Consider the following 26800-nt stretch of genomic DNA (forward strand, 5'->3'; position numbering starts at 1 on the left):
TTATCCATAGTCAAAATCAGTGTGCCAAGAACAGTCTAACAATGATGAATGGATGGATTCCACACCATAACTTCTGTCTCCTATTGAAACACCGAGGTTTTCAGATTTTAGGACCTTTCAAATGAAGTGATTTATTGTCCTTATTTTCAACTATACCAATATATTTGGTCGTTAGAACCCATTATTGGGTCAAATGCAGTCTGACTTGTTAGTCCGTTCTTGGCACTCTGATTTTAACTACGGATAACTCCGTTTACCTGATCAAGATCTTGAATATCCAGGGGTCCGTGTTTGCCGAACTCTCTATTTTGTATTGCTTATAGGAGTTATGAAATTGATCACTATTCGTTATCTTCAACTTTGCATAAAAATGAAACATAGACAAGCATATATTTAATATTTTTCAAAGCAAAATGCTTGAATTTTTTTTCAAAATATATGCTATTTTCTTCTCAAATGTTGGACTTGCTTAAATTTGTGATAATCTTGTGGCTTTAGTCACAATTTTGTATGACTGTATATTTATCAATGCATCATCTTCAAACAAGTTTTATTATATTTCACGGTGTTAAGTCTATTTATGTCTATTTTGAAAGTTAAGTGAAAATGGGGGCTACATGGACCCTATATTGTTCTGTAAACAGATACATGTACTTGATATTAATTTATTCATTCCACCACCTTGTGGTTTTATATTGTGCTGTTCAATTGAGAATAATTTGTTTGTGGAAATTCATAACAGTAAAATCGGGAATAACTCAGATAAACTTTTATACAAGGATTTGAAGATTTAATCATTCAAATAACTGATTTTCATGAATGTCAGCTAAGTTGTACACCACCAAAGGCTGTCCACGATCCTCTCACGGTTGAAGTCGACCTGTGAACATCCATAATATATACTAAATCTCCCTTGTTCAGTGCCAGGACGATGCTGCTACCAGCCGTAACCCACTTGCTTCCACCACCTCCGTTATTCGAGGCCTGTCTTCCTTTCATTTTCCCATTTACGTATAATCCGGCATGTGCCATTTTATCAGGATCACTGAGAGTGTACCAGTTGAACAGGTAGACGCCCTTTGTTGGTGCCGTAAACTTCCCCGTCGCCGGATTGTACGCATTTCCTAAGTTGGTGACAACATTGTCAAAAACCCAAACTGAACCGCCTTTGTACATTCTGTTAAAACGAATTTCAGCGTGGAATGCTGAAGGCGGCTTCGGCTCTACAATAAACAAATGAAGATAACCAACAGTGATCAATCTCATACAAATTCAAGGTTAGGGAAAACAGGGCCCGGGACCCCTTAACAAACTAGAGGTAAAATTAAGTACCTAAGAGGAGTAAGTGTCTGCTGTTGACCGGTCACACCCACCGTGAACCCTATATCTTAATTGGGTAAACGGAGCACCCCGCAGTCAAAACCAGTATGCAAAGAATGGCCTAACAATCGACGTGAAACAGGCAGCATTTTACCCAATGGTTGTTTATATTTGCAAATTAGATTATTGAAATATAACAGTCATAGACTTTGCAAAATGATGACTTTAAACGAGAAAGTTGAACCTCCTTTTGCTAGAGTTCCTCATTTACAATATCGTCGTAGTCTTTGGTGATCAGGTGAATTATGTGATTATGGATGTTATCCATCACAGGCTCTTTAAATCACCGCGGGTTGTGAATGATCTCTTTCCGAATCATGCCACCAGTTCCTTAAACTCAAATTTACAATTTACTGACAAATATATAGATGTCGTCAACATCAGAAACATTCTTTGTCATAAAAAAGTTCATTCTTGTATTTCAGCATATTTCAAGTTCAAGTCTACATCCTGTATTTTCTACAAATATACTTCTACTATTGCATCCAATTTTTTTAAAAATTAGAAACAAACTTTGCAGTGCCTAGATATCAACTATCTTATAATTAATCCACCTAAATGTTATTGTTCTTCGTCTTCTTTCAACTAGCATATGCCTAAAGTTGGCAGCCCTTCACCGGCAATGGTGACGTTTCCATATGAGAGAAAAATTCTCGAGCGGGACGTTAAACAATATCTAATCAATCAATCCAGCTAGACACGTCATTACTGGTGATGTTGATATAGTTGAAAATTAGGAACTGAAATAACTTATTTTAAAAGATTCTAAATTCAGAAATCTCGGTCTTTCAATTGGCGACAGAACTTCATATCAGTTTTGAATTCTATAAAAGATAATGACAAACGATGGGCTAAATATGAAAAAGACGAACTTGATACATTGTCAGAGTGAATTAAAAGTACAAGAGGAGTTAAAATCCCGTATTAAACACATCAAAACAAAAGTACGTACCCTATATCCTTCTGTGTTTAGTAAAACAGAAGGGATAAAAGAATTAGATAGATTACATGAGGCATATGGTTTGGTTTCAGCTGACAAAGCTTGTAACAACACTGTCTTTGTTTGTAAGGGTCATTATTACAACTGTATTCTAATGAACTTGGTTTTGATTCCACATCGTACTTATACTCCAACTGTCCTTTCAAAAGATAAAATTCTTAAAAATCATGCCACAGTTTTAGACACATTTAATATCCCAGTCAATGGAATGAATGAATATGAATTACTGTACCTATACTGGGTTCCTAAACTTCACAAAAACCCTTACAAAGTAAGATACATTGCTGGATTTACGAAAATATTAACAGCTTTGAAGGATTAACTTTAAACGTACTGTGCCACAACATATGCTAGAAGTGGTGGAAATACAATGTGGATTTTAAAACAAAATTCTAATTTTTAGTAAATTTGAAATCGCAATCTTTTCTCAAATCAACAACATCAAAACCTATGATTTTTCAACACTTTACACGACCATTCTTTGCGATGTATTAAAGAATATATTTTTTCACATCATAGACAGTTGCTTCATTAACAAAAAGGAAAAAGGAAACATTCGTATCTAGTGATCAGTTATCAAAAAAAAAAAAAAAAAACACTTTTATAAACACCACTCCGATTCCAATCACTAGTACTCTGAAGTTGAAACAAAAAATATGTTGAAGTTCCTCATTGACAATATCTTCGTAGTCTTTGGTGATCATGTCTTCCATCAATTTGTTTGAATCCCCATGGACAAGAATTGCGCCCCTTTATTAGCTGACTTCTTTTTATACTCTGATGAAGCAGAGCTTATTTAAAAGCTTCTACATGAAAAGAAAAATCCCTTGCTGTGACCTTTCAATCGACAGTTAGATATATCGACGACGTTTTATCTATTGCCAATAATCATTTTCATTCATATGTCGATTCGATACATCCCTGTGAACTCGAGATAAAACACACTGCGGAGTCCTCTACATCTGCTTCGTATTTAGATATTTTATTGAAAATAGATATTAACGGCAAACTAACAACTTAACTGTATGACAAACGGGATGATTTCAGCTTCTCCATCGTCAACTTCCAATATATATGTAGCAATATTGTTATGGGTCAGAACAAACCCTTAATATAGCGCAGCAGAATTTTACTAACAAAAGGCAATGAAATAATCAATAAGATTTATTTACAATAAATAATCAAAAGAAATTTGTTACAATAGCAAAATATTAAGTTACGGTAGTTGAATAATGAATCCTAACAAAATTTACACATAAAAAATAATAATCCAAAATCGTAGTTCCCAGTATAATAAAATTCAAATGAATCGAAAGTGTCTAACCAGAGCTTTTTATCACTGGAATATCAGCGTATATATAATAGAAATAAATTTTCTAGTACAATCTTGAAAGACCATGACGCAACCATTACATAATCTTTCTACTAAAATTAACTTGAGACTCTAGAACAATCACAGGTACACTCCAGGTCAACCCAGTGCAAATAATATTACACAACAATATTCCAGTATCTCCTGCATATGGTGTTTATATCTCTCAACTGATTCGATACATAAGGACTTGTTTTTGTATGACCGGCTTTTAAATCGAGACAGGTTTGGTGTAACAGGGATTTCAGTAGTCTTGTTTAAAGTAAGGATTTTGCAAATTCTATGGTCGTTATAATGAGATAGTTTGCCCATATAACCTATCATTGGGTCAAATGCTGTTATTTCATACCAAATGTTAGGCCGTTCTTGTCACACTGTTGTTGACAACAGACTGAACTGTTTACCTGATCAAGACATAGGGCTCACGGCGGGTGTTGCCGATCGACAGGGGATGCTTACTCCTCCTAGGCACCTGATACATGTGGTATGTCCAGCGGTCTGTCTTTGCACAACTCTTTATTTTGTATTCCTTGTAGGAGTTATGAGATTGATCATTGTTCGTTGTCGTCGCCTTTAATCATATACAGATGTTATCGCGCATACATCGAATAAGCTGAGAGACATATCCATGAGGATATTCAGGAGATTATGGAATATTGCTACATATATATTGGAAGTTATATATGTAGCAATATAGGAGAAAAAGTCACGCGATGAGCTAAGGTGCGGACGTACCTCTTTTGCTCCGTCAATTTGACCGTCAATTTCACTCTTTATTTCGAGAAATGAATGCTAATTTCTCAAAGTTCTGAGTTTGGACAGATAGTGTATATATTTTTTACTCTAGTTACACAGTTTCTCAGGGTGTTCTTGTTTTTGGACAGTTTTTGTTAATTTGAACTTGTGTTGAGCGTGAATAGGTGTTCACAATCTACTCACGGTGCCTGTGATTCGAACGACATTTCTGAGTCTCAAAGTGTTTAAGACAACAGAATCATGGAGTGGACACAAACTCTTAAACCAGTTTATATGCCGAACAGAGACATCCAAACAACAAAAGGCAAATATTTCACCGACTTTGACATTGCAGAAGCTGCAACCGCAACTGTCTCGGGTGTGTTATGTATACAAAGAGATAGAGATCTGTGGAGGATCTACATAAAGTCTGCGGAGAGTAGGTCGAAATTAGTTACTGAAGGATTCTCACTTGAAAGCAGATCAATCCAGGTATACGATACGAACACATTCTCTGCGGGTACAGACTCTCCCGATGAGAAAGTTGTTCGAGTCTTGATTAAAGGAATACCTCTATCGGTTGAAGATTCGTGTATTAAAAAGATGCTCGAAGGCATAGGCCTAGGTGTAAAACAGTTAAGTCTACCAAAAAAAAAAAAAAGAACTCTAGTCAGTCATACGCATGAACAAGTTAGATATTATTTCAATCAACTGCAGGGGGTTAAATACTGCAGGAAAACGTATAAAATTTTATACCTGGATTAATGATAGTTGTTTTGATATAATATTTATGCAAGAAACCCACTATATTGAAAAAATATATACTAAATTATGATGCAAGGTGGAAAGGTGTATCAATACATTGCTTTTCCGATTCAATTTTCAGCAGAGGCGTTTCAATATTATTTAATAAAGATTTGAATTTCAAAATACTAAATGTACATCAATCTAATGAAGGCAGGGAACTCATCGTTAACATAGCATATGATGAAAAAATTATTACATTAGTTAATTTATATGCTCCAAACGATATCAATTACAGATGTGATTTTTTTTATAAATGAGCTAAAGACTGGATTAGTAAATATACAGAAAATTTTGATAATATATTGATATGCGGTGACCTTAATTGCTCAACCGAAAATGAATCAGATAAAAGTGGTATAATTCTAAAACAATTCCTGAACAAGCTCTATTTACACGACATGTGGAAAACTATGAAAAGCGACAAAACATGGTATACATGGTGAAACGGAGTAAATATTCCAAGTAGAATAGACTATATTTTAATATCAGATACCTTTTGTTTTCAATGTGAAAATATAAGGCCTCAAAACATTCCTGGTTCACACTCGAACGGTACTAGGATGTCTGATCATAAGTGTTTAATTTTTCTTTGATTGTAAATGAAAACCTTAGAGGTCCAGAATACTGAAAATTGAACACATCTTTTTAATTGAAAATGAAACTTTCACAAACGAAATGAATACATTCCTAAAAAACTATAATTTTGATATAGAAAATGCACTAGATTCATGGGAAAATTTGAAAAGGAATGTAAAAACAAAATGTATAAATTTATCGAAAAATATATCTAAATCTTACAAAAACAAAATAAATTCTATTCAAGGAGAAATAAGTAAGATAGAAGACTTGCCATATGAAAAATAGATATGAACAAGAAAAGAAAATTAGAAAATGAATTGACAGAATTGATAAACAAAAAGGCAAATGGAGTACAAGTAAGATCAAGGGCAAAATGGATTGAAGAGGGAGAAAGAAATGCTTCTTATTTTTTAAATTTAGAAAAGAAACGACAAATATCAAATGTGATAAAATCAATAAAAAATGAAAAAGGTACAGTTTTTGATAAAGATGAAATATTAGATTCTACATACAATTTTTATGAAAACTTGTATACATCAAATAATGAAAATGATAATAAAGTGAATGAATATTTAAGTAATATACAATTAGAATATAGTCTAAATGATGAAAAAAATGAATTTGACACCCTTCCCTCACTATCAGAATGTACGGAAACAGTATTCAATATGAAAAAAAATAAATCACCCGGATCTGATGGATTACCCTGTGAATTCTATCAAACTTTCTGGGAAAACATAAAACAATGTTATTATTGCACTCTTCAAGAGATCTTCCAAAAGAATACAATGACATATTCACAAAGACTATCTTTAATTACTCTCATATTTAAAAAAGTAAACCCCCAGAGTCTTAACAATTATAGGCCTATTAGTCTTACAAATACTGATTATAAAATAATACCTTTCATTTTAGCTAATAGACTACAAAAAGTGTTGGATAAAACAATACATGTTAATCAATCAGCTTATATAAAAGGGAGAAATATAGCTTTGAATGTAAGGTTAATTATTGATATTTTTAAATATTCTGAAGAAAATGATATAGAATCATTAATGTTATTTATTGATTTCCAAAAACCTTTCGACTCTGTTGAATGGAACTTTATGATGAAAGTTCTTAAAAATATATAACTTTGGCGAAAACTTTCTCAAATGGGTCAACATACTATACAATAAACCTATATTTAGAATAAAAAATAATGGATGGATGTCCAGAACATGCAATATGCAAAGAGTTATAAGACAAGGATGTCCTATCTCTGCAATATTATTTCTTTTTGTTATAGAAATATTAGCGGTAGCTTTCGATCGAATCCAAATATTAGTGGATTTCAAAAACCAGGAATGACTAAAATAATAAAATTATACAACATGCAGATGATTGTACTCTTCCTCTTAAAGATGAAACCTCTCTAGAACATTCCTTAAAAGTTATAGCAAAATTCAGCAATGTTTCGGTATGTATTTAAGTATGTCGAAAACAGAATGTATCTTAACGGGTCTTTATATGATAAGTTGTCTTTGATTGAAATCAGGCCATATTAGAAGGGGGTCCCACTATCTAATCAGAGTTCCTCTTGGAATAATAACGACGTGGCAAAACTGCTATAGAATTCCCTAGGGGTAGATGAATGACTAGGGCAAAGATTACTATAAAACACCGGTCGCGGTAGCCTAGTGGGTAAGGAGCCGCGTCTGATCTAAGACATTTAGCATGTTAGTAACTGTTACATTGGTATTTCCCCTGTATTACGTGTAGAAGTAAGAATCATGGGTCTTTATATATTTCTAAAAATCGGAAGTTCCACATCATGGCAGGTATTGATAAATAAAGAACCCTCACCACTACGACTTTGAGCTCCATGCACAGGTCAAAATTTGTGGAAATCGACCAGCTAACGCCGGCAATGTTACAATTTCAGTGAAAAAATCTCAAATGGGACGTGAAAGAAAATCAACATTTAGATTTAGTACTAATGATACTACATTTATACTACATTGTATGAATTCATTGTAGGAACAATTCTAGTAAGGTGTCCACCCATATCCATTTACTGAAAAATTGAATAATTTCAAAATTAAAGAGATGTTGATTTAATCTGTCTAAAAGATCGAATACATTATCATACATGTAATGTCGATAGATACATATCAGACATAGACTGTTGTGAGCTACATTACAATCGAAAAGTCTTAGTAAAGCATACTTGAGTTGCAGCAGGAACTAGCATCTACCACCATGTTAACCAACTCCTCTAAAGTTTTGAATTTGTCTTTAATCAATATCTTTGTAACTCTTTTATTACAGTTGCCATCAACAGCTGCATAGATGATCATTGATTATGTAATAAGGGATTTTAAGAGGAATACTGTACGAAAACTTCATTTGTTCTATCTCTTAAACGAAAAATATTTTGTAAAGCATAATACAAATTGGTCAGAATGTAACTCTACACAATATGCCTTCTTCAAATTTTGTTTTACATCCCTTTTAAGGAATTAAGGGGATGACCCCTAGAACTGAATATCATATATATTTTGAAAACTAAAAATATTTTGCTAAACGTTGCTAACAACATTCGTAAATAATGACGATACCTATTCGACAATATAAAGTTTTGGGGGCCAGTCCTTCAAAGAAAGGGCCGAGAGGGGTCAAAAGTATTTTCTAAATATCTCAAAAACTGAAAAGAATTTGATAAACTTTATTAAAGCAAAGTCGTTTGTCAAAATTCGTGGTAAATGATCATCTAATGCTGGCGACGTTACAATATGAGTGAAAATTCTCGAATAGGGCGTGAAAGAAAAATGCCCCCATAAATTTAGCATACATGTAATGTTAAGTAGAATTCTAGTAAATCCATCAATCTGTCTATCCCTATACATTTGTTGAACAGATTAAATAATTTCAAATTTGATTTAATCTGATAAAGTTGATCCTAACATCAGACATAAATTGCTATATAAAAGAATGGACCGTTGTAAGGCAAAATACGATGAAATAGTGTGAATAAAACATACTTGGGCTGCAGCAGGAACCGTCGGTTACCATGTTAACAGATTTTTCCAAAGTTTTTAGTTGATCCTTTATCAACGTAATTCCTTTATCGCAATCGCCATTAACAGCTGCATAGATGGAAAACAACAACCACAGCAGTCCCCTGCTGTATGTAAACTTCTGAAACAGACATTTTATAGATGTAAAACTACCACCACTGAAGTTTCTTTCTGTGTGTACACTTCTAAAACAAACAAAACACATATTTACATGATCTCACTTGATGAAGATTGGTTTTTGGTCCTCAATTTTGTCTACTTCAAAACATTTGAGAATGTAATTCAAAGTGTTAAAGGTTTTCGATTTTATATAGCCAATGACACATTCATTCACTGACGTATCGAAAAGTATACTTGTTAACCTTGGCTTTGTTATCTATGACGGGGATGTTAAAGGCATCTTATACTTGTCTGCATTACAGATCTAAATAATGAAACATTGTCACGTCCCTATTCAAAACTGCTTTATTCCCATATGTTTTATTAGATATTTAGTAATATATTATATCTTGAAAAACTTCAAAATCAATTCAACATTGAGATTGGCCATAATTTTTAATTACACAGGAATTAGGCAAGCCATACTGACACATATCAAGAAGTTTAATTTTCTATAGAGAGGGAATTATTCTTAAACCATGTATGTTCCATTGAATATCAATTTTTTGGTATTCTCAATAAGGGATCTAAACCCATGTTTAAAATTTTAAATAAAAAATTGTGAAGCCAGTTGGTGAAAACAAATAGAAAAGATATTTCAACATCACACAAAAACAGTGCAAAGTAAAATAAGACCTCCCTTTTTTCAACCACACAAAAGAGTAAATTAGAATGGTTTCAATTCAGAATTAATCATTATATTCTAGATGACTATAAATAGTTTTATTTTTGAAATGGGCGAATTAAACTCAAATTTGTGTGATTTATTTAAAAACAAAGAAAAAACAATTGATCACCTGCTGTGAGAATTGTTACTTGCAGAGTTCATTAATCTTTGTAATTTATAACATGTCATTTTAACCTTGGATGCCTATTTGGAGAATGGTGATGGCATATTGTTACATGTTGATATAACGCGTAATTAAACCTCATTTCAAGAATATGTGCCAGCTCTCAAATCATTATAACAATTAAACTGTATGGCTTCTATGATATTTTATAATATTGATACATTGTGTATGTTGCTTTAATATAAGTTTACACAATAATGCCTACATTAAGAAATTACAACTTTATTCGGGATAAGACTGAGAGAATTAAGTACAATGCTTTGATTGGTAATATTTTAAAAGGCGGATTATTAATTGTTGATATTGAATGTAAATTAAAAGCACTAAAAGTTTATCGGGTTCCTAGATTGTGAAAAGCTAAATCCTTCGTTTTGTATCATATTTTTGAAAGCAATTGTAAACGACTGAATATAGATGTACATTATATATCATGCAAGGTGATGTTTCTCAGATAAAAAAGGATACAAAATAGAAAAAGTACCACTATCTTATCGGCCAATGTTATGTTCCTTTAATAAATGCAAATTACGTACCTGCGACAAAGTTTCATCGGATGGAATTTTGCAACAACCGATACGGAACAATTGTAATGTTCTTGATAAGGTAATATACATTTTTTTAAAAACCGGATTTCATGTTGAGTTTTGTATGTGAAAGATTTATTTAATGAGAGAGGCAATTTCAAACAGCTTTTGAGTTTATGTAGAGCAATTTCATTTTTCTACTTGCAAGTTTATAGACATACACACAGAGAAAAAAAACTTTTCTTTTCTACACAGGAATTATGAATGTTGGAGACCAAAGATGCAGTTTCTTTTATAAAAATCTTGTATATAGGAAAGTTTGTAAACCATATTATCAAAGCGTTTAAATGACGAGTTTAGCATTGAATATGTAACATGGAGATATATATATATCACTGTTAATTATTGGATATCCCTGATAAGCAGCGATCTGAATTTAACTACAAGCTTTTAAATAATAACCTGCTTGATAATGCTTATATCAATAAATGGAAAACAGAAACACGCACTAATTGCAAAAACTGTCACATAAAGGAAACTTCAAAACACCTTAGTTTTTAATGAAGGATGCCATGTATAAGTACTTATCTAGATATAAAATGGAAGCATGTTATTGTGATGTGGTGATTTTTACAATAGAATTATCTCTCTTTGTCCTGCTACATTTTGTTATCGATGGTATTTTCCACATCTATTTTTAGTGATAAACAACCTTGTCCAACTTGTGTAAAGGTAAATAATTCTATACTCTATATTTTATAAATATTTCATTTTTCAAGTAATTGTGAGAAATGAAAGTATTTTGATGTTTAATGTATTTTAGTATTTTTTGATAAATTCCAAGTTCATTTCCGGTCGTCACGTGATATAATTGAAAGAGATTTGCACGAAATTTGACGAATTGTGACGAGTGCTGATAGCACTGTAAGTTGTTTCCAGCATTGCAAGTTTATATTTTCATGTACATTAAATTACTACAAGTGAAAATACTATATGGTGATTTAAGGTTGTAATTTTACTTTTGATGAAATAATTTATTTTCAATGCTTAGGTTAGAAAAAAGAGAACATTCCCTGTGGAGTCATGTTTGTCATTTACTAAGATGTGTAATTGATCAGTTATGATATATTGAAATATGTTTAAACTTACGTGTAAAGGTGTGCTTGATGCTCAGTTTGTGGTTACACTGGTAATTTATTTCTTGCTAGGTTATATACAAGTGTGTGGCCCTGTATCTGTTGAGTACTAGACTTGCATATTTGGCCCTATTTGGGGCAAGTTTATACTATTTGCAATAATGTGACATACATGTGTTATAAATGTTAATTACATTGGTACATAGAGTGGTGATAATCTTTAGTTCATAAGTAAAGATTGATCAAGGTCAGTCAGTTGTATATTCAGACTTTGTGTAATTATATGTGCAATTATTTTTCATGATTATTCAAGTGATATGTGAATCTCATTTTTGTACATGTAACTTAACTCATTTTTATTGTACAGTACACTGCCAATTTTGTCATATTATAATCATACATATATTTGAAACTAGACTAATAAATTGATAAACTGTGTAAACTTGGTGATCACATTATGATCGGATTATTTCATGAGGACAATAGCAGAAAAACCACATCTTTAAATCCGCTACTTTCTTATGTATCATACATGATATATAGGTATAAAATGCATTATAAGTTGTATTCACTTCTTATTTTAATGTTTTTCAACATGTCAAATTTTCTCAATGAGTTATTCTTATATTTTGAAATTTAAAATCAGTTTGGAATTTGGAAATAGATACGAGTCCAAACTTTATTAGTGTTATTATTAGGATAATATATGATGTTAGTAGTAATTCAACAGATGAAGTATCACATGGATTATTAGAGAATCATACAATCGTCATAAACACAATGTAAGGGAATGGTTAAATGATCTTACCATTCCGATGATCTTTTTCGTCTCAACTTAGTGTTGTCTTATGATGCTCCTAAGCACAGTGATTGAAAAATCATAGAATCTTCTTTACATATATATGTATATACATGTACATACTCGTGCGTGCTATTTGTTCGTGTTGTCATGCAAAATACTCATTATATCATATTGAATGACCAATTGAACTAGTCACTAGATAGTATTGACTTTATACTAATAGTATATAAAGCCGGTGTTATAGAGTGAAGCCTCTCTTTTAGGGAGACCTACCCTCTGCAAATTTGGATTTAACGCCCAAATACGTCTTTTAATATTTTTTTCGGCCGTGGAGATAAAATTGTTGTTATACTCTAACTACATGGATTATGATAAAAAAAAATTCCCCTAACTTTTGAAAATAGAAGAAACACTGAAAATATTCGTTTGTCAAAAATGTGAGTACATTGCTGTTAAAGTATCCAAAATTGACATTGAATTCCGTATGTTCGTACAAAATATAAATAAAAAATTAGAGAATTTAGTAAATGATCGATGATTTATACGCAGTAAAATTTTGATTTTGAAGCAAAATAAACAGATAAATTAACTACATTCAAAAATGTGATAACGTTTACTTTATTTTTCACAGTGAACGTTGTTTGCTTATAGAAAATGGTCGATCAGAGGGGAAACTAGAGATCAAACTTGACGGCGTGACGTTAAAAACAACCCCAGCGTTATCAAAGTGACATTTTATAAAATCTCTGACAAAACGATAAAAAAAATAGTTAGATATTGTAAAGTAATCAAATTCCACACGAGGAAGCTCATTCTCACTGTCAGTATTCTAAAATTAACTTGTTACGTCACAGGTGTAGTTATATAGCAACAAGGTAAACAGCGCGAAATGTAAATATGGCTTCTCGTGACAGCGACGACGACAGCGATCCATCGTGCGTCGATTTTAGCAGTTCCTCAGGTTCAGACATAGATATAAACGGAGACTATGATTCATTTTCCTCTGATACGGATGAAGATAATATCAATTCGCAGTCGTCTCTGGAAACTTCCTCCAGTCAGGTCAGTAATCCAGAAGATCCTGATTTTTGGTACGGTGACCTGCACCCCGTTTTCAGAGGAAACTGATTCATGTCACTACTTGTCGCCGGCCGATTATGTGCTAGATTATTATTATTTAATGGTATCGGAGACCTAACAGATATACTGTCAGGAGTTCGGAAAAAAGGATCAACGGGGTGCATATTGGGTGGACACTAATGTCGAAGATATCAAAGCATATTTTGAATTGCATATACTGATAGGGTCCAATCAGCTTGAAAGTCGTGTGGACATACACTGATAGGGTCCAATCAGCTTCCAAGTGTGGACATGTAATGGTCACAATACAAGTTTTTATTACAGATAACATGCACATGAGTTCTGTAGAAGTACGTGTAAACTTCGATTTTAGCAGGTGCGTGTTGAACCCCCCCAAAAATCATTAAATCATTTACATTTTTTTTAAAAATATATAATCTATGGGTATATTCCTGAAAGAAAAAACCAAGGGGCACCAAGGGACGGTGCCTGTTAACAGTATAGTAATAAATTATTGTAACAAACTGTTGGTCTTGTACTCCCAACAACCAAAACAGGTTACAAATATAAAACATGAAGAAGAAAAGATAAAAAAAGAAAATGTGTACAATGCAATAAAATGTAATACTTGTAGTATTATAGTCCACTGTTGAAAATCATCGTACTGATTTGGATGAGGATATTTTCATTTTCATTGGTCATTAGCCAGATAAGCTTTTGATCACTTGTCCATCTTTACAAAATTCTTACATGATTTGTCTTTCATCTGATATAAGATAATGTAAAACTTATACGGTACCAATTTTGATGCACCAGATAGATGCGCATATTCTTTCTTCTGTTAATAATAATAAAAAAGATTCTCATCATCCAGTGAATTGTTGTTGCATCTAAGACAATATCTCTCATGTCGAGAAAATTTTTGGGTAACGCCCTCTTTCAATGTTAAGTCTATGAGCTAATATACGGAAACGTGTTGAACATCTACTTTGCTTAAAATTTTAAACTTATCTTAGATAATTCTCAAAATCAAAGTTTTGTTTAAAAGTGGAAAAGAAAGATAATTTTTTATCTGAATTTCCTTTGAGGTTTGAATGTCATTTTTTGATGTAATATTTGAATGAACAATTTTTAAGAGCCTTTTAAAACTTGTATGTCCCTATAAAGGGCAGTTCAGATCTTTTACTCCATTACTATTGGTGATAAAAACCATGATAAAGTGATTTTGATTCTCAGTATACATCAAACAATATAGGAAATGACCAATAATTTCAAGTCTGTATCAGTAACTTTGCAAACTTTTTAATATGTCAAAGTGAAGGGGGAACCTTCCCAATTCAGACAGTACAGCACAATTAGCTGCAGATTTATGTACACCAGGTAGTAATTAGCAAACTTTAAGATATAATTTATCATGAAGTAGGTTTGAATACATTTTGTCTATTAGAATTAGTATATTATTTTAGAAAGTGGATTGAAATAACCCCAGATTTCTGAAGAATATAATAATATTGGTTTGATGGTATAGTAAAATATATCAATAATGGTTTTAATATCAAAGTTTAGTGAAATGATTGATTTGATTTATTGATGTTTTCCGCCACACTCAACAATTTTTTCAGTTATTTGGTGGCACCCAGTTTGTATTGGTGGAAGAGAGAACCCAGATACAATGTACCTGGGAAGAGACCACCGAAAACTGGGAAACTTTCTCACTTACCGGCGCGAGCTAGATTCGAACCCGCGCCGACAGAGGTGAGAGGCCGTGTGATTTTGAGCGTGATGCTCTAAACACTCGGCCACGGAGACCCTATTAGTGAAATGAAGATTTTTTTTAGGTTGAATGAAAGGTAAAGATAACGAATAGTGATCAATCTCATAACTCCTATAAGCAATACAAAATAGATAGTTGGGCAAAAATGGACCCCTGGACACACCAAAGGTGGGATCTGGTGCTTAGGAGGAGTAAACATCCCCTGTCGACCGGTCACATCCACCATGAGTGACCCCTACATCTTGATCAGGTAAACGGGGTTATCCGTAGTCAAAATCAGTGTGCCTAGAACAGTCTAACAATCGTTATAAAACACGTGAGACAGCATTTGATCCAATGATAGGTTGTATTTCAGGGCTTTTTTAATATAGTTGTTTTTGAGCAAGGGAAAATGAACCAGAGGAACAAAATGAAACTCTAAGGTATTTGTAGTTGGATACACAGGATTTAGTTTTTAAGAGTCTGCCTGCCTTATTAAATATGAGGATCTTGGTTTTTGATAAAGTGATATTCAGACACCAGTCATTACAATGCCGCTGTAAAATTAAATGTTTAGTTTTTTATTGTAAACTATTAACTGAGGAGGAAAGTAAAATTATGTCACCAGTGTACATTACGCAATTGAATGTACGAGATTTTAAGACAACAAGATCTGAAGATGAATTGAGATAATCTGGAAGGTCATTAATGAATACTTTAAATAAATTTGGACTTAAATTGTCCCCCGTTTGACACCTACATTTATTGGGAAAAACTGTGATACCATAACTTCAACGGCACCAGGACTTTCTAGAAGAAAACATGCTATTAATGACCTGATAAAAATTTGTTCCCAATTTTAAGAGTTTGATTTTGATTCCTGAATGAATAACGGTATCAAATGCTTTAAGAAAGTCAACAAAGCAGGCATACACATTCCCATCTTTGGTCTTTCAATATTTATCTATAATAGTCTTGAGAATAAACATATTGTCAGACGTTCGTACTTTTTGGGTAAAAGCTATCTGACATTCATTATATGATGTTTAGTAAGAAATTTGTGTAAGCAAATATCAAGTATGAAAAGTGACGATAACGAACAGCGATCTGTCCCAAAACTCCCACATGCAATACAAAATAGAGAGTTGGCCAAACACGGACCCCTGGACACCAGAGGTGGTATCAGGTGTCTAGGAGGAGTAAACATCACCTGGCGACTGGTCACATCCGCCGTGAGCCCTATATCTTAACCAGGTAAACGGAGTTATCCGCATTCAAAATCAGTGTGCCAAGAACGGTCTAACAATCGGTATTTTATCAAATAATTTCCCAGCCGTATTTGTAACCGTTATTCCTCTATAATTGTTAGGATCGTTAATGTCATTACTTGTGTGGATAGGAGTAATGTAGCCTGAAGACCGTGGTTTAGGATAATGGCCATAAGTTATAGACAACTGTCACAGATGTTGTACAAGCACGGCAACAGAAGGGTCTGACCATATCTAATCATGTAGTTTGAAATTTTGTCTAAGCCTGGAACTTTCCCTACTTTTATTTTTGAAATATCATTTGATATTTCTAATATGGATATATGTTTGTCCAAGTCATTAAAGCATTTTTCTTTTTCCAACTCACTAAGAATATCATGTAATCGGTTGAAATATGGTTAGGGTTAGTTCAGGTCATAAATAAAATGTTATGTCTCTTAAAATGGTTGATATGCAAGCTTTTTACATTGTAATTGCATAATAATTTATATTTTGCTATTATCCTTATTTGTTGTATTAAGATCGGATTAAGCTTAGATCGGGATCGAATTCCAAATAATGAAATCCGGTGAAAGCACCTCCCTTCCTCCTCCCATATATAATTCTGATTGTGGAAAGAAGATGGATGACTCTTTCGAGCCGAAAACCCACAGAAGGACATATCAAAGTTAAAATTGCAACTCCAGAAAAAAAAAATTGCATTCTAGTTAAAACAATCCATAGTTCCCAAAAATGCTTTTTTGATATGCCCTTTTCAAAGGAATATTGAAAAAATCCTATTTAAAACCAATATACGCGAAAAACGCACAAAATAACAGTAAATTCGACATTTCCAAGCAGATTTTCATGTAGAGTGGGCCAAGTCTCTATTGTAAATTCAGTAAAATATGTCAGTACATGTTCAGGTGTAAAATGTTTTGAAAATAAAAGTATGGAGACTTACTCACTCTATGAAAAAAAACTTACTTCTTGTGTATAACTTTTGTCGTATTATCAAGAAAATTTCCATGTCCATGTCGGGTACCTTTATATAGCTTGAAATTTGGAAATTATTCATGGGATAGCTGAAGATGTATAAAGACAGCCTCAGTGAATTTTTGGACAGTCCCAGATTGTATATCTTTGGTTCGAATACCAATATTTCCTACTTATTTTTTTTCTTATGAGTTACTAGACTTCCCATAATTATTTGTCTCTGACATTTTATGCTAAGTTTTACTCATAGCATGCAGTCTTAATGACGATCACAAGTAATTGTTTCCAACATGCGGCTAGTGAATAAATGTAAACAAGTATGGGGCCTACTGTGAAGTATGGATGTTGTTTATGTAGACGACAACTTGAAGGAAAGTCAAAGAGATCAATTTCAACAATGCTTAAAGAAGTTACTTGAAGAGATCATGACAAAAGCCTAATATGCAATCAGTGTAGACAGTCTAAAAGGCACAGTGAAGTACAGTTCAGTACAAAAACAAATCAAGTGTCTGTTTCTGTCCAATATGTATTTGTTGGGAAATTTAATCGCATGTAACTGTAATATCGGCCCCAGAGTTGTACCAAAAGAGGCGAGAACTGATGCCTTTATTATATTTGGTATATTAGTACCAGTAGGTTGTAAATGTTATATACATTTCGGTTGAGCATCACTGAAGAGACATTATTTGTCGAAATGCGCATCTGGTGCATCAAAATTGGTACCGTATACGTTTTACATACAGTGCAGTGTCATTTGGTACCTTAGGTGCTCCAGGCATCAGTGTAATTATATATGTGTTAAAAACCGTTTAATGTCTGATATACATGATGCTGCCTGTGAAACAAACTCTGATGATAATTTTGATTAAATATCCTTTGAAGTATGATCTATATATTTGTCTTTAATTCTAAATATTGTGGACAGTGTTTTAGTACGGTACTGTATATATTGTAACTACGGGTACCATCAATGCGGATTTTAGACTCCCGATTCGTGACCAGTGCCCAATCATGAATACGCTTGTTGTTCGCAAAGTTCACCCTTCTTTTTGTTTCAACTTTAGCCTTATTATCTCTATCATATAAAATTAGTGCGCTTGCTATTCTTGTAAATCCGATTTCCACTCTGAGATTGTACACTTTCTGATTTTCAATTTTCAAAGAATTTTTAATTTTGTCGTTTTAATAAGATATTGGTGGCGCCTTTTTGTGTACGCCACCTTGTTACACATTGTAATCATTTTATAACAATACCTGGGATAAGCACTAATTTGCAATGTAAATAAAATAAATATTTATGTTCCGTTAGCCTCAGCTTAACCTTGCCAAGTAGACTAGGCTTGTTTTTGGCATGACAGGCAGAACCAGTAACACAGTGTTGAATTGAAAAAATGTCATTTATTAATAAAATGACGAAAATGAAACTTGACAAAATAATGGGGGTCAGAAAAGACTAGAAAACATTGGTAAACGTCTTTGGATAAGTATTATGCAATCTGACCCCCAGCAAAATCTAACATAAAGATATATGGGGGCCAAAAACATGACCCCCAACAAACATCACATAATATTATATGAGAATCAACTAATCTGTTATCTAAACAACACAACCTGCCTGTCCAGAAACTTGACAAAATAATGGGGGTCAGAAAAGACTAGAAAACATTGGTAAACGTCTTTGGATAAGTATTATGCAATCTGACCCCCAGCAAAATCTAACATAAAGATATATGGGGGCCAATAACATGACCCCCAACAAACATCACATAAAATTATATGAGAATCAACTAATCTGTTATCTAAACAACACAACCTGCCTGTCCACAAAAAGGTGGGTAATGTAAAAACTACAGGCAGGTGGGTAATGGAACAATACAGGCAGAAAACAATTACAAAGGAGGTAGTACTGGGGTTGGATGGTGGGTAACAATAATTTTCGTAGCAAAATTTTGTGTGGCTTCTCCTTCTAGTAGAACAAAGAACAATGATCACATGGTAGAAAGGTTCCACTCTGATTGGTTTAAAACATCCAAACAGCAGCTTGGGTAAACCCAGACCCTGAACAGTGTAGTATAATGTCAACAGAACTATGTAAAAATAGGAACATATAAGTACATGAAAAATACATGGACATGTCACATAAAAGTTATTATTTCACTTCGTATTAAATAATAACTTATTTATGTTCCGTTAGCCTCAGCTTAACCTTGCCAAGTAGACTAGGCTTGTTTTTTGGCATGACAGGCAGAACCAGTAACACAGTGTTGAATTGAAAAAATGTCATTTATTAATAAAATGACGAAAATGAAACTTGACAAAATAATGGGGGTCAGAAAAGACTAGAAAACATTGGTAAACGTCTTTGGATAAGTATTGTGCAATCTGACCCCCAGCAAAATCTAACATAAAGATATATGGGGGCCAAAAACATGACCCCCAACAAACATCACATAAAATTATATGAGAATCAACTAATCTGTTATCTAAACAACACAACCTGCCTGTCCACAAAAAAGGTGGGTAATGTAAAAACTACAGGCCACAAATCCAATAGCATATTGGATCCACCCACCCAAAGGCGACTTGGCAAAATGAAAAAAGAACTTCTCAGTTGAAAAGTAAGCATCTATGTACAAAAGAAAAACTATATAGATATAAATGTGTTATCAACCTAAACAGTAAAAACACTATGTACATCACAAAAGAAAACAAAATTATCACGACAGTGTCCCAAATATCACTTAGGATACAACACGACAACCAGCAGGGCAAACGACTAAAATAAGAAAAATTATTAACAAAATCCTAAATTAAACCCCTCTGGAGCAAAAAAGTCTTGACGAAAGGCATTGAGGCAACAGACCGCTTCTGTCATGCCGGGTGATGAGCGCGACTTGGGATGGAGATAACTTATGATAAGGACATAAATACATGTACAGCAGACTACTTCTGACCAGTATTGAGGTGTCATGCAAGAAACTAGGCATAGAATAAACTGGGGGATTGACCTTATACCACAGACTACTTCTGCACAGTATTTGAAAACTACGGGAATTGACCTTATACCGCAGACTACTTCTGCACAGTATTTGAAAACAGAGGCATGTGCCTACAGTAGACTACTTCTAAACTGTATGAAACATGCGATAACCGGCGTGTTTTATGTAGGGGAGAGTACATGAACCACAGACAGCCTTGTCTCGTATTGAATACATGTATGTCTAGTTGAGATATATACTTAAATCCTGAAGGAATGTATGCGAATGTACCGACGGAATGCATCGGAATTCCACCTGCCTAGTTTTTGAATAATGTTTTGCGAGTAACCTAAAGAGGCAGCATGTGTGGCAGCGCCAATCCTAAAACTATGTCCCTTGAAATTGTTTGGGTCAAGGCCAATGAACTGGATAGCGGTTTTCAGGTATGAAGTAACTTTTGAATATGTGACAGGTAAGCCATCCATAGTTTGGAATAGAGGACCTACCCTGTGATTGAAGAACTGCAGGTAGGTGAACAAGGCTTGGACTGGACAATAAGCTGAATCGGTAGCCGACTGAAGGGAAATAACTAAAGGAGTATGATGCTTGTTAGTCTTTTACTCCCTCATGATTAATTGAACCCCTGACAAAGTAGTACCCTGATATTCGAAGCTTATGTCCGGGCGTTGTAAAAGATGTTTACTGGATTTGACCGATTTAGCTGTAATCTCCCCAAGTCTCAAGAAGGCATGAAAAGCTAGCAGGAAAAGTGCACGTAGCATAATCCTAAGAAAATACTGGGTTACAGTGTGATTTAGGGCATTTAACAACTGCTGTAGAATGTCAGCAGTAATAGAGAGACGAGTATCTTTTGTTGGACCCAATGCCTGGCAACCCTTGATAATCTTTTTGGTCACAAAGGCCTGAGTAGGGTCAGTGACATTCAGTACTTTGTGGACGTAACTAACAGCTGATATGTGTGAAGCTATACTACTAGAGGAATAGTTGCTGGAAAACAAATAGCCAATGAAATTGCATATATCAGTAACTGAAATGGGAAAGGTTATATCAGTTTTCCAAGATAGGAGCAGTTGCCAGCTGCGGCGGTATGCAACAACTGTCGATGTAGATAGGGCAGCAGCCAATAACTTCCTACAGATTGGACTCATATGCTCAAAAGGTCTTTTGGCACTTGTGTCTGCTGTTGATTCAGATGTGGAGCTATTGTGAATGCTTCCTGAAATTTGAAACGCGAAAGATGATCTGCTAATGTGTTTTTCTTACCAGCAATATGTTTTGCCTTAAAAAAGATGTTATGAGTAAGGGATGTGAGGACGAGTCGTCGAATGAGTTTCATAAGTGTTTTTTCCTTACAAGATTGCTTGTTTATTGCATGTACCACTGCCGAGTTATCAGTCATAAATAAAATTTTCTTGTTTGAGAGCATGGTGCCCCAAAGTTCAAGTGCCAACACAATCGGGAAAAGCTCTTTTATTGCTATTTGATGATTGGCTAAATCGTTTGCTGCCTCCCAACCCAAAGCAAACCATTCAGTGCCCAAGACCGCTGCAAATCCTACTGAACCCGACGCATCTGTGAACAATAGTTCTTTATCTGAAGAATGTCACAGATCCGGTAAGATGACTGATTTACCGTTGTAATTATCCACGAAGTAGGACCACATATGTAGGTCCGCTCTAGCCTCGGAGTTTAAGCGAATGAAAAAGGAGGGGTTTCTAACTCCACAGGTTAGGTCGATAAGTCTACGTAAAAAAGCACGCCCAGGGACCACAATTAAACAGGCAAAATTGAGAAGACCTATTAATGATTGTAATTGCTTGAGAGTGATCTTTTTCCTTTTCTTTGTTCTTTGCAACTGATCTCTTATCTTGACAAGTTTGGGTTCCGGTAACCTACATTCCATCGATATTGAATCCACTTCTATCCCATAAATAATCAGACAAGTGGTTGGAGGATGTGTTTTTTCTTTTTTGATTGGAATACCCGTTTTCTCACAAAGACTAAGAAAATTGTTTAAATCCCTATTACACGTATTGGAATTTTTTGACCTAATAAAAAAGAAGTCATCTAACATATGCGACATACCTAAAGCCCCTAACTTTTCACACATAGACCATTGTAAACTACAGCTGAGGGATTCGAATATTTGGCATGAACTGGATGCACCCATGGGAAGGCATCTGTCATAGTAGTAATGACCTTGCCAGGAAACCCTAATAATTTGTAGTCGTCTGGGTGAATTGGTATGATTCGAAAAGCATCCTGAATATCAGCTTTAGCCATTAAAGAACCCTCACCGAAAAATTTTACAAGGTCAGTGACAACATCAATGGAGTCATATTGTACAGTGGATTTTTCAGGGGGTAACATAGAATTTACTGAATTATTTTTTGGAAAAGAGAGGTCATGTATAACTCTAAATTTGCCTGGATCAGATTTTGGGACAACACCCAGAGGAGATGCTATGAAAGGTTCAAAGGGAGGAGAAGAGAATGGACCAGCAATGCGGTTACTCTCTATTCCTTGGGCAATGAATTGTTCAATTACTGACTGATGTTCATAAGCACTACTGTGATTTCTAGAAGTGGTGGAATATGGAAGATTCTGACAACCTAAATGAAAGCCAAATGAGAACCCGTTTTTTAGGATTTTAAGTTTTTCCAAGTCGTAACCCCCCAAAAACTTAATCAATTCTTCTATTTTGACTGGGGTTGGAAGACTTGTGGTAGGAATACTGGGATTTTGATGAATCCGAGCATTTTGATTTTGGGTGATTTCCTTTACACTGCATACAGCTGTGTCTAAAGGAGCAGGGGTTTCTGGTACACTGGTCACCTTTGTTGTATTGAAAACAGAATTTACCTCGAAAGGACTGATTCTGTGATGGTTTGTTATACGTTTTGGGGAGAGTAGCAGCTCTTAAACGTAATTCCTGGATTGGGTTCTGCCAGGGAACATTAACAGATTCTTTAAGTTTACGAAACTGTTCATCGTAAGACCTGAAAGCATTATCCCCATGTAAGCGTTGTATCTCGCGTATCATGTGGGCATACTTGAGGAGGTGTGGGGCTTGATGAGGGAACTTTTCAATGTAAACGGATGTAAACACCAAAAAGGCATCCGTCCATTGAGATACTGAAATGGGGTTTTTGTACCGTGGGGTTTGGTGCAGATTAATGACACCAGTAGAAATAGTGAGAGATAGTGGTTCCTCTCTTGCATGTAACAATTGACGGAAGTCAATATACTCATTATTCCAAATCTTTGATTTAGTTTTGAAGGATAATGAGGAGCCTAACGGTACACCATCATAAAGGATAACATTAGCATTACCATATTCGGGGTTTGTTTGCCCTGCTGGCTCACCTAAAAAGACTTGGTCTACCAAGGTGCCAATGTTAGTGGTGGTACTAGGTGCTTGCAGTCCTGCAATCTGAGGAGTCACAGCCGGAGAAGAGATTTCCGCTGCTGATGAGGGAGTCGTATTTTCCCCACTGGCAAGGGTATTAGGAAATTGGTCCAATGCGGAATGAGGCGAAGATTGTCTTAAAATTGCACTTGCCAGTCTGTCATAATCAATCGCCTGGTCCTGGGATGGAGAACCTGAGGTACCTGTAGCTGTGTTGGACCCATCATTGACATGCTCGGCTGCTTCTGTAGCGGTCGCAGAACTTGATCGGGATGTTCTCCTTGCTTTCTTTGACGTGGTAACCGAACCGGTTCTCTTGGGTCGTTTTGGTGGCATCCCTGAGACCTAGGAAACATACTACTGAGCATTAGTTAAGTCATGTAGTAACCCAAGCTGTGGAGAAAAGAAATCTGTGAAAAGACTATACAGATAGCCATAAAATTTTGTCTTTATGAAGGCATAATGAGATACACAAGATACTCTTTAAATCAATAAAAGGCAAACTGATCAAATGCCATTAACATCACGCAATTAGCTAGCGCATTGTAAACAATAATGATATGCCAGTCTCCTGCATATCACTGCCCAGTAAACGCTTTAATTCAAAGGAGAAGCCAAAGTAAGCTTGCATATATCTGTATTGGCAGACGGAAGAGACAATATAAAAAGGTGTAATGCAAGTCTGACCTAATATTTAGAGCATATGAGCAGCATGTCTCATGCTGTCCAATACAAAGCCATGTAATACATAAACTCATAAATTGCTATGCTCAGAGCAACATGGTACAAGTAGATGACAAGATGCCATTTCATAAACACATATGGTCCTGTGTTTGACAAACCAATTCGTACATGAAATGATTCCACTTCCCAAGCACGTATGGTCCCGTACTCATTGGAATACCAATATCATATTCAATATGAGGTGATGCAACATTCTAAAACACGTATGGTCCCGTGTTTAGTAAGCATAACAGGAATTGATGCCACATTCTAAACACGTATGGTCCCGTGCTCAGTAAGCATACTATGTACCATAAATGAAATGGTGCAACATCCTAAACACGTAAGGTCCCGTGTTTAATAAGCATAAATGTACCATAAATGAAATGGTGCGACATCCTAAACACATATAGTCACGTGTTTAGTAAGCATAATATATATGAAATGATGCAACATCCTGAGCACGTATGGTCCCGTGCTCAGTGAAATTAATTTGTGTACTAGGTCTACTTGAAAGGATTAATATACCGTCGATCAGTGTCAGGTACGACTACATAATAGGTCAGACATGCAAATTTGAATTATAATACCACATTTATACTGGCCTGAAGTGTGAGGTATAAGTATGTCTATAATGAAGAATTGCTGAGCGGACACTCCTCCAAAATTTGTGCATCGGAGATGAGGTCACAACATGACTATTTGGTGATCGGTCATTCAAATGGACACCGTCTCTGGACAAGAAGGTTAGGTCCCTCCAAAAACCCCTATGGTGCCAGAAATATATCCCTTCTTCTCGCATACAGCGCTCTTTTAACCTCAAGTTTATAGACACGACTTTTGTGTTGAAATTGAAGTCCGCTGATGACGCCCATGGCTGACGCCGGAAGAGTTGTCCAATGATGACAGTTTTGATTCCTATCCCGAGGTGCATGTAGGATGCCAGAGAGATAAGATCCCGAGAGATCTGCTCCACAGTCCCACGGGCTATGTCATTTTCCCCCAACTGAATAAAACAGACGTGTGGAATGTTTGTAAAATACAACATATTCGGTGAGCGGGGTACATGGTCGATTCGTAAACCCCCACGGGCACGCACTACCACACGAAACTGTCCTTGATCTAGGTTCAAATTACTCAAATTCCGGCTCGAGTCCATGTAGCGTTGCAACCGGGTCATAAACGAATGTCCAAATAAACAACAATGGAGAAAATCCGGGCTGTCTATGTTGTGGCTCATCTCCGTGACCTAAATACAAGACCGGTCACGCAAGCACGGCATGACGCTGTGTCAGTCACAATAAAAGTGTAAAGTAAACAACTCACTGTTCAAGCTAAAACAAGCAAAAACGTCCAATCTCAGAGCAAAGTTCAATGCATACGCACATCACATTGTACACATAGAAAAATTGCGATGAAAATCCTCGTAGGTAGTAAATAATAACAATAATTTTCGTAGCAAAATTTTGCGTGGCTTCTCCTTCTAGTAGAACAAAGAACAATGATCACATGGTAGAAAGGTTCCACGCTGATTGGTTTAAAACATCCAAACAGCAGCTTTGGTAAACCCAGACCCTGAACAGTGTAGTATAATGTCAACAGAACTATGTAAAAATAGGAACATATAAGTACAGGAAAAATACATGGACATGTCACATAAAAGTTATTATTTCACTTCGTATTAAATAATAACTTATTTATTCGGATCTATCATTAACCTATAAATAATTGTTTATTCGGTATATACATACATACATACAAACATACATACATAAACACCAAGGATAACCCATGAAAGCTAGAAAGGTTATTTCCAATGGGGTCCTTTGATCCACGGATGTTTGCGCTAGGGGGTCATTTATGTGGGAGGAAACCGAAGTACCCGGAGGAAACCCACGTGTCCGAGCGGGCGACCGCCATACTTTATCACATACAACCACTGCCGATCACGTGGATCGAACTCGGGTCGCAGCGGTGAGAAGCGAGAGCGCTACCCGGACACCCTGTAAGATATCTAAGTTTAAATTATTCACCATTTGACCTTATCCCAGCTATTAATTTACATTTTTATAGGTAAATCTATATTATATGTGATTTTGTTCACTCCTTGTCATTTATCTGCACAATAAATGGCACAATCACTCAGCTTAAGGTTTTCTTGTTTTCCTACAATGGTTCAAGCAAATTTA

At 34.9% G+C, this 26800-nt stretch overlaps 2 protein-coding genes across 5 annotated transcripts; both read right to left on the reverse strand.

Annotated features, from left to right (window-relative positions):
• Positions 1 to 756: 756 nt before the first annotated feature.
• LOC130046354 (complement C1q-like protein 4) lies at positions 757 to 12468 on the reverse strand. The gene is made up of 3 exons (XM_056156393.1): positions 12411 to 12468; positions 8897 to 9053; positions 757 to 1223 (listed from the first exon to the last, which is right to left on the reverse strand). The coding sequence occupies exons 1-3, from the start codon at positions 12411 to 12413 to the stop codon at positions 823 to 825; spliced, it is 561 nt and encodes a 186-aa protein (XP_056012368.1). The 5' UTR covers positions 12414 to 12468; the 3' UTR covers positions 757 to 822.
• Positions 12469 to 18858: 6390 nt separating this feature from the next.
• On the reverse strand, positions 18859 to 26166 carry LOC125662849 (uncharacterized). Of its 4 annotated transcripts, XM_056156392.1 has the most exons (3): positions 25938 to 26166; positions 23846 to 24233; positions 18859 to 21695 (listed from the first exon to the last, which is right to left on the reverse strand). In XM_056156392.1, exons 2-3 carry the CDS (start codon positions 24222 to 24224, stop codon positions 21076 to 21078), a joined length of 999 nt encoding a protein of 332 aa, XP_056012367.1. In that variant the 5' UTR covers positions 24225 to 24233; positions 25938 to 26166; the 3' UTR covers positions 18859 to 21075. The 4 variants fall into 4 exon arrangements, with proteins under 4 accessions (XP_056012367.1, XP_056012366.1, XP_048751160.2 ...); XM_056156391.1 differs by having other exon boundaries at positions 23846 to 26165; XM_048895203.2 differs by having other exon boundaries at positions 18859 to 24233; positions 25938 to 26161.
• Positions 26167 to 26800: the final 634 nt, after the last annotated feature.

Source organism: Ostrea edulis, chromosome 2 (assembly GCF_947568905.1).
Source record: "Ostrea edulis chromosome 2, xbOstEdul1.1, whole genome shotgun sequence".
Lineage (NCBI taxonomy): Eukaryota > Metazoa > Mollusca > Bivalvia > Ostreida > Ostreidae > Ostrea > Ostrea edulis.